We start from the raw sequence: 9,554 nt of genomic DNA, 5'->3' as shown, positions 1-9,554 counted from the left end.
CCAATTGATTGGGAAAGCTCGATATCGAATTCAGAGTTGGGCATATATTATTTAAGACTCCTCCTGTTACTAATAAGGAGCCTTGAATTCTTTTAGATATACGCAGAATTAGCCCGACATATATTTGGAGGCACTGCTGAGATAGAGATTATTTTCTCATATTGGTACAAATAGTGAAAAACCATTCCAATACTTCTGTCAAGCTAATTATTTTGTTTATTAATTGAGACCATGAGTGTTGCAAGCAGTGAGAATGGGAATACCCCAGAGCAAATGATCCACAGAATTGTTGAATTCATATATACACGGGTAAAATTTGATCAAGGAATGGATGTTTGGATTAATGATTTGAAGAGAAATGCTAGAGCAGACCTTAATGATATCTGGGCAACAGACGGCCTGGTTGAACGCTATTTAACATGTATGAACTTAGCCTCTAACAGTTCAGAAAAAGAAAAAAAATTAATATGTGCTCTACCTCCTGTTTTATATGCATTAATGGAGGTAGATACCCTATCAAAAGCTAGAAAAGAAAATGTAGAAAAATTGATGTCTCAGTTACATGAGATAGAATCAGATATCCAACATATGAAATCTGATAAAAACCAATTAGAGATAGATATCTCAAACAAGGAAGCTTTTATTAGGGATTTAGAAACTGATGCTGAACGTAGTCGCATAGCATACTGTAAGCTCAGAAAGGATTTCGAAGAATTACAGCAACAGCACATTAAAAGTCAACAGTCAGGTGTATATGGTGTTGAGAGATCTCCTGATCCTCCAATAATCACTCCCCAATATAAACATTGGGCACCATATATTTCTAGAGCCAAACCAATTGATAATGTTGATTCAGAGGCACAAGATGTTTTGGGCCGGTTGGCTGAAGCATGCCAAGCTGTGACCACCTTAATAGGTAATCACAGAACAAGGGTTCTTAGAGATTCTTCTTCAGACACATCCCCAGAGAGGAATGTGATGAATGTGCGAAATCAAACACCTATGTCAAATGTATCCCATAGAAGTAGCGTTTCCAATACTGATGCAAGTGAAGTTGAGAGTGATGAGAGAGCATGGGGATCCGGTCCTTTCCCAAACAGGGGGAAGAATACCCATAAGAGGGGTTCAAAAGGGAAAAATCCCCAATCTCCAAAAGAAAAACAAAATTCTGCCAGCATAATTAAATTTTTAAATACTGCTATACCAAAATTTTCTAAGAAAGGTTCTTCCCAAATTGCAAACCACTTAGAACTATATGAATCTACTATAGATTCATTAAAATTATCTGAGGCAGACAAAATCAGGTTTCTTCCATGGGCCTTTGATGACAGATACCGTCATTACTTTTCCTCCTTTAAAGAGAGAGGAATCACCAAATGGCAGTCAGTCCTACATGAAATTAAATCGGAATTTGGGCCCTATCGAACTATCACTGCCGCAAAGAGAGAAATTTATAAACTTACATGTAGATCTAATCAAAGCCCTCGAGAATTTCTCTCTGTACTTAAAAATGCCTATGGTTTAGCTTACAGAAACCCCGATTGGGAATCTGTGGAATTTAAACAAGTATTCTATGAGGCCTTACCAACCCAGATCAAATTAAGTCTAGCTCATGATCTGGATTTTGAAAACCCTCTAGAAAGACTGGTAACATCAGCAACTTTGCTGTTTAACATTAGTGAGGGCCAAAACTTAAATGATAGGAAATTTAAAAAATTCCCAGAGCACAATGTTGATGAGTCCAGGGTAAAATCTCATTTAAATTTTGAGTCCCAGCCAAAGAAAATACCTTCAGCCACTGGGCCTAATCAACAAAACCAAAAACAGCTAAATCCCAGACAAACTAAACCTCAAATTGCCAAGGGGTCAGAAGGAAATAGTTCAGGTTCTGGAAGCCAAGATTACCGTCCTCGTTTCAACCAAGGTTACCAAGGATACCGAGGTAACCAAAGATATGGGGGTTACCAAGGATACCGAGGTAACCAAAGATATGGGGGTTACCAAGGATACCGGGATCCCCAGGGATACAAACGTTGGAACAATAGGCCCAGGCAGCAATGGAGAAAAGGGCAGGAATCACCAGATTCACCCAGGGGTAAATCACCCACAGGGAACCAAAATGGTCCACGGAATCAAAACCCAGGTAGACCTAGCAGATTTGATCAGCTTGCAGATCAGGTTTCCAAGTTAACTGACATTGTAAGTAAATTATCTCAAGTTTCTGCAGGAAAACAACCTGAAGTTTTTTTAGAGGTAAAAGCGGGGCCAAGCTCCGCCAAATAAAGGAAGCAGAACCAAATTGCTATATGGAAATGGACAGGAAAGAATTAAATACAGTCAATGATCATGTTTTGCATTGCCCCGACCCTAAATTCAGGGCCGGGAAGGGAAAATCTAATATTTCATCTGTTTTACAGCCTAATAAGGACAATTCTTATAATCCGGTGTTATTTGAACCAGTGTGTGAAGTACCTTCGGTTCAGTCTGTTCCATTAATAGAATCCATAGGAACACATATGCCCTGCAGACAGAACAAGGAGGAGCAATCTCCAAATATCCTGACGCTGCAGAGAGATCACTTTTTAAATCAACAGATGATAAAACACTCCAATTTCCTCTGTAATCTCTTACAGTTAGATGGCCGGTATTTTATAGATATTTGTCTTCAGGATGGATGTGTCGGACCAATCCAAGGTTTATTGGATACCGGATCTCAGGTCACTATTTTGTCTTTCAGCTATTTCCAACAGATCTTAGAGTCCTCAAAGAATAAACCGAGATTGACGGTATTTGATGGATCTCTGGTAAGTGTAGGTGGTGATAGTCTACAAGTGAAAGGCAAGTCCTGGCTGACATATAAGATTGGTAAAAAGACCATTAGACATCCAACGTTGATTGTAGATCTTCCATATGATCGGCTGATCATTGGAATTGATCTGCTCAAAAGGTTAAGATCCATAATTGACTTTATTAATGAAGCAATATGGACTCAGGTAAAAACCCCAATCTCTTTTGAACGTGCCCACAATGCAAAACCGCAAAATAGTTGCCATATGATTGAAGAAAGACCTAATTCTGTCGAAATCCATTTCCGGAACAGTCAGGTACCAGATGTCTCAATCCTAAAAAACGGTAAACCTGAAGAAAGCATTAATACTTCCTTCCACATCATTAATATCCAAAAGGACAAAATTGAAAAGATAATCCTAGAGGATGATGTGTTAACCATTTCTCTTAAAGGGGGAAATCGGGAAGTAGCAAGCATAACCAGACATATCCAATCATTGGTTAAAATCGAGAAGACCAATGATACTATGCTGGTTCCCGTACAGGTAAATAATATTGCCCGGGTGAAATATGCCAAGCTGGATCTCAAGTCCGAAGTCAGCTATATAAGTTTAGGACTTCTAAAGCAGGTTACAAATCCTCAGATGATTAAATTTTCTTCCTTACAGGAATGGGTTTATGACCTGGACAAAGATGACCAGAGTCAAAATGTGATTGCAAAATGCATTTTATCTATCTCCCTAGGAAACAAATCTGCGGAACACGTTTTCAATGTGTTAAAGGAACCACAATATCAAATGTATTTAGGAAATGACATTATACATCGGTTTGCCATACAAGTTGATTTGATCAATAATGTTTTGTGGTCCAGACTATCAGGGAATCCAGAGGAATTCCAGGATAAAGAACAAGCCTTGAGATGGGGACAACGAATACCCTATGCAGTGGATATCTTAGTCGCCGGAAAGGTAAAAATCCCTGAGGGATGTAAATCATTTCTTTTACCCATTCGAGTAAAGAAAGGGCAAAAGCTGAGGAATCCAGATGCATTAATTTGCTTATCCAATCGAATGCAACAATTTGGATTGAAGGTAAAACCGAATCCTATAATAAATATTCATCAGGATCCATTATATATGGTTATCGATAACATGAGTCCTTATAACATTATGTTACAAGAGGACACAATGATTGGCCTAGCCATCGATTCAGAATATTATACTTTTGGGTTCCAAAATGATATAATTGGATTAATACCTGACGAATATCTAACAGAAGAACAAATGGTGGATCAACATTGCTTTTCAACACCTGAGGGATTGTTCAGTATTCACTCTGTTTATCCTTTCAATCCTGAGGATGGTACATGTTACGTTGAGGAGACATCATTGATCTTTAACCATGAAATCGAGAAAGGTGAGTATGAGTCATTCCAACAGGGGAAAGATCAGATATATCACACCCCAGATGACCTGACCAGCAAGCTTGAAGAAGCTTATGAGGTAAATCAACCTGAAATTTTCCCAGAATTTCAAGAGCGGGTGGAAGAGCAACTCTCTATAGCTGATGCATGTTCTGATGAATCAGAACGACAACAGCTAAAAGAACTATTTTGGGAATTCCAGGATATGTTTGCCAAGGATTCTTATGACTGCGGGGAAACTAACCTACATGTTACAAGAATCCAGACCGATCCAGATGCACCCCCTGTATTTATTAAACAATACCGACTTCCGTTAGCGGCTTATGAGTCACTCTCGGAAATCGTTAAAAATCTGGAGAAGAAGGGTATCATCCGCCCAGTACATAGTTCTTTTAATCATCCAATACTTGGAGTCCTTAAACCCAATGGTCAGTTTCGTCTTTGCTCAGACTTGAGACAGTTGAACAAACAAGTCTACATGTCTGGTTGGCCTGTACCATACATTGACCAATGCTTGGCACAAATCCAAGGGTCTAAAATTTTTACCGCCCTTGATTGCGCACAAGGATATTGGACAATTAAAATAGATGAAAGGGATCAATATAAACTAGCCTTTACATTTGGAAAGCAACAATATGCATGGACCCGATTACCTTTCGGATACATTAATGCAGGCCATGAGTTTGCTGTATTCATGCACAAAGCCATGCCTGATGCTGCTGAACGAGGTACATTATCATATGTGGATGACATATTGATAAAAAGTACAACTTTTGGAGAACATATTGCAGAATTGAGATATGTATTAAATCAACTAAAGAAGGCAGGTGTTAAACTTTCTTTACAGAAGGCTCAATGGTGCCGATCTAAGGTAAATTTCCTTGGACATGAAATTACTGCCGAAGGAATCAATCCACAGAAAAAGAAAGTGGAAGCGATAAAGAACATGAAAACTCCTACAGATCTCAAGGAGCTAAGATCGTTCCTGGGTATGATGAATTATTCACGTAAGTTCATAGACAACTATGCAGAAATTACAAAACCTCTTTTGCAGTTGCTGAAGAAAGGAGCAAAATGGAAATGGGATGAATGTCACGATCAAGCAATATCTGAACTTAAAACTAAGCTTATCCAGGCTCCATGCCTTGCATATCCAGAAGGTGGAAAACCCTTCTATATCGAAACAGGTTTTACCAACAAAAGTGTAAGTGCGGTTCTTTTCCAAAAACAAGAAAAACTGAATAAAATAATCGCTTATGCCAGCAAGTCGTTATCATCAGTTGAAATAAAATTTAATAACTGTGAAAAAGCATTATTAGCAACTGTATGGGCTTTGCAATATTTCAGGAGTTTTATTCAAGGTGAAAAGATAATTGTGGAAACTGCACATCAATCACTACAATATTTACAGAGTGGTCGATTAAAGGATGGAAACCTGTCAAATAGTAGGATAACTGCATGGACAATGTCCCTTATGGGATGGCCATTGGAGATCAGATATAAACAGGATACTAAAAATCCAGTTGCTCAAGGATTAGCTGAACTCCATGATTGTATTAATGTTGAACACAAAGATGAGTCACCAGAAAATGACTTTCTGGAGGAACAATCACTATCTCCATATAAATCATATGAAGAAGAATACTGCAAATCATTACCATGTGTATATGTTGATGGCTGTTCTTTCCATACAGAAGAAGCTGAAAAGATGCTAGTTGCAGGTATTGGGATAGTATGGAATAATATATTCCCAGAGATATCCACAGGATACAAGATTGGTTCCAAAAGTAGCCAAGTCGCAGAGCTTGCCGCTGTGTACAAAGCCGTACAAATGGCTATTGAATATGATATTAAAGAATTTGTTTTAATTACAGATTCCGATTATGTTCGGAACAGCTTTGTGGAATATTTTCCCGGATGGAAAAGATCCAATATGATGAGAAGTAATAAGAAACCAGTCAAACATGGTAAGTTGTTTTGTAAAATCGATGAATTAGTTACTACCCACGGCCTTAACATATATTGGAAGAAGGTAAGGGGTCATTCGAAACATCCAGGTGCAGATAAAGATGGAAATGACTTAGCAGATTCCCTTGCCAAGAAAGCAGCCATGGAGGGAGAGATCTTGGATATTGATGACCTCATGGGAACTATCCAAGTGAATGCCACAACAAGGAGTCAGACCCAAAAGGAATCTCAACCTAATGTGGCAATGTGGAGCCAAGATTCCCCTAGCGAAGATCTCATTGAGAGTCAGAAAGGGGATCCTATTATTGGTTTATTTTATAAATATATTCAAAATCCAAAGGATCATCCCATAACCATGGAAGAATGTGCTGATAAAGAGGAGTTACGTATTTTGGTGAAAGGCGAGTCCCAATTTTCATTACAAGATGGATTGCTGATACGAACCTCGAAAAATGGTATTACACAATGGGTAGTACCCGCAGCATATCGGGGTTTGATGTTACAACATGCTCATGATGCCCCGACAGCTGGTCATCGAGGAGAGAAAATAACATATGAATTGTTAAGGGATTATGCTTATTGGCCACACATGTTACAGGATGTCAGGACTTATTGTCAAGGATGTTTGATATGTCCTCAATTCCAGCCACAAGGACCCAATCACCGGGCACCGCTGATGAAAAGAGGAATATCCATGCCATGGTCAGACCTCCAAATTGATTTCATTGGACCAGTAACAACATCCTCAAAAGGAAACCGGTATATGCTAACTGTAACTTGTTTATTTACAAAATGGGTAGAATGTTTGCCATGTAAGACGTGTAGTTCTAGTGTATGCGCATCACTGCTCATTAACCATATATTTTCCAGATTTGGTCTTCCCCAACGTATTGAATCTGACCGCGGAAGTCACTTCACCAGCGAAATAATGACTAAGATGTGGGAAATTCTAGGAGTAAAAAGGAAGCTACACATAGCTTACAGACCAGCTTCTAGTGGTGGAGTAGAGCGTTACAATCAATCAATCATAAACATTCTGAAAAAGTTTGTCAAAGAATCTGGTAAAGACTGGGATGTCAAATTACCACTAGTTCTCATGGCTATTAGAGCCACCCCGAGTGCGGCAACCAAAATTTCTCCATTTGAGATGATTACGGGTAGAAAAATGGTATTACCTCAACATCTACTTTATAGAACCACAGATCACAATTTGATGAATGCAATGACTGCACATCAATATGTAGAAAATTTACGAAAGCATCTACAGCATGCTTTTGCGTTTGCTCAAAGAAATATTGAGAAAGCTGCAGTAAGTACGAAAACGTACTATGATCTAAAAACAACTCAAAAGGAATATCAGGTTGATGATAAAGTTTATCTTTATAACTTTGCCAGAGACCAAGTAAAGGAAAGGAAATTCTTACCTTCCTGGAAAGGTCCATATATAATCACTGATAAATTATCTCCTGTGGTTTATAAAGTTAAAATTCCTAATGGGGATGATTTTGTTGAAAAATGGGTGCACATTAACCAATTACGTGTTTGTCATCCTAGCCAACAGCTTCGGAGAATAGAGCAAGTCGAGAGCTGAGTAGTAAGAAATCAGGAGATTTTAGTTAAAGATGGAAGTAGAGATTAATATTGTATATAGATGTTGTATCATGATATGCCTATGTCTCTCTACCTTCTAAATATCCTTTATCTTCTCAGTGAACTGAAACTTGCTATGTATATATGACGGCTGAACCTAATGATTTCTTTTGATTATCTATAGGCGCAAAGATGCCATCCAAGATGATCGCTATTTTATATACAGTTCTGATCTTGGGGAAAGAGTTACACGCTGAGCGGATTGTGATGCCAGGTCCATCATCCGGGATCATGCTACAGGATACAGCGGGATTCATCATGACCAACAAGAGAATCTTGTCCCAGAAGATTTATATGAGCCTAGATCCACGTTGTGTCATCGAAAGACAAGTCAACGTATCCAATATTCGATCACCGGAGATTCAAACATGGTACCAGCTGCATATTGAATATTCACAAAAGCGGATTACTCAAATCCTGGAGCAAACCCGGAAAACTTTAATCAGAGAGCCTTTTTCGTCAAACCAAAGACCAAAACGGTTCATTTCTGCTATTGTTGCTGCTATAATCTTTGCAGTAATAGGAAACGTGTTTGCAACCGGAGTAACAATCGCTAATTCCATATCCTGTAAACATTGAGGACACTGAAGGAGAGGTGGAAAGCATTGATGCATTCCAAAATCAGGAGATTACCATAAGTCCGGATTTAAAATTTTTGTTGGACAATAAGCCCAGCCATACCATCCGTATGGTTATAAAAAAACATAATATCACCATGGATACTCCACAATTTTCACCAACCGATGACGAAATACTGTTTCCTTCTGTTAGGTCATGGGGGGAAAACTATATAAGGAGTATATTGATCACAATTATAGTAGGATGGTTAACTGTAATCACCATCTTAGCAATTCGTTGGATGAAGATCATCAAAAAGACTCTAGATAAACTATGGCTTAAATCTCGCCGATCAAGTTTACATAATGAGTATGATGAAGGAAGAGTTTGAAAACCCTAAGTAATTTTCCTAAAATGTTCATATTATAAGAAACATTTTAGAAAAATAAGGGGGATTTGTCGGATTTTCAGATAAGATAATTATTAATTACAAGAATATTCTGATTTGTTAATGATAACGTGATTATGTTACTTAATAGAATATATATTCATGAATGATATTATGCTTTTTGATGAATCATATAGGAATAAATAATGAATGTTATTTTGTTTAGTTGATCAGAAACGTATATGTTGAAAAGGAGGTTTGTATCGGATTACTAGCCCAGATGTATAACCTTTGTGTTAAAGCAAATATCAAAGGTTATATAATCCTTGGTGTCTAGGTGAACAAGATGAGAACACCTTAAAGGATCTTACAAACTCTCCACAATATAGAGCATACCTGTTGAGAGGGTAATAATTAATCAAGGACAGACCAATGACATATATTGTATGTGTACTAAGGTATTAAGTAGTTACACAGCATTGTTCTAGTGTGGAGCAATGTCAACAATAGTGTGTAACATCGAATTAAGGAAGGTCAAAAGTTATTTTATATTTTCTGAATATTTTCAGACCACAATATTGAGGAAACAGTGACATCCACAGATGGTGGAGGACATTACGGGTCCAAAGGTCACTGTAATAAATATTTAAATCAACTGGTGATAGTTTAACTTAAAGACTGCCCTTTGATGCCAGTTGGCTAGTTGATAAATCCCTGAGGTGGAGTTTTAGATAGAGATGCGGGATAAGTTAGGAGACAAGAGGACTAGAGAAAAAAAGA

The 9,554-nt window shown here is 38.0% G+C and overlaps 2 protein-coding genes across 2 annotated transcripts; both read left to right on the top strand.

Moving 5' to 3' along the window:
* Positions 1 to 2,373, top strand: LOC101733901. Its single transcript, XM_018097663.2, has one exon. The coding sequence runs from the start codon at positions 232 to 234 to the stop codon at positions 2,281 to 2,283; it is 2,052 nt and encodes a 683-aa protein (XP_017953152.1). The 5' UTR covers positions 1 to 231; the 3' UTR covers positions 2,284 to 2,373.
* On the top strand, positions 2,297 to 7,793 carry LOC116406519. The gene is made up of 2 exons (XM_031890216.1): positions 2,297 to 5,931; positions 6,085 to 7,793. Exons 1-2 carry the CDS (start codon positions 2,307 to 2,309, stop codon positions 7,767 to 7,769), a joined length of 5,310 nt encoding a protein of 1,769 aa, XP_031746076.1. The 5' UTR covers positions 2,297 to 2,306; the 3' UTR covers positions 7,770 to 7,793.
* The last annotated feature ends 1,761 nt before the right edge of the window (positions 7,794 to 9,554 follow it).

Source organism: Xenopus tropicalis, chromosome 1, assembly GCF_000004195.4.
Source record: "Xenopus tropicalis strain Nigerian chromosome 1, UCB_Xtro_10.0, whole genome shotgun sequence".
Taxonomy (NCBI): domain Eukaryota; kingdom Metazoa; phylum Chordata; class Amphibia; order Anura; family Pipidae; genus Xenopus; species Xenopus tropicalis.
Note: the sequence above shows the minus strand (reverse complement) of the source record. Positions and strands in the feature narration are given on the sequence as shown.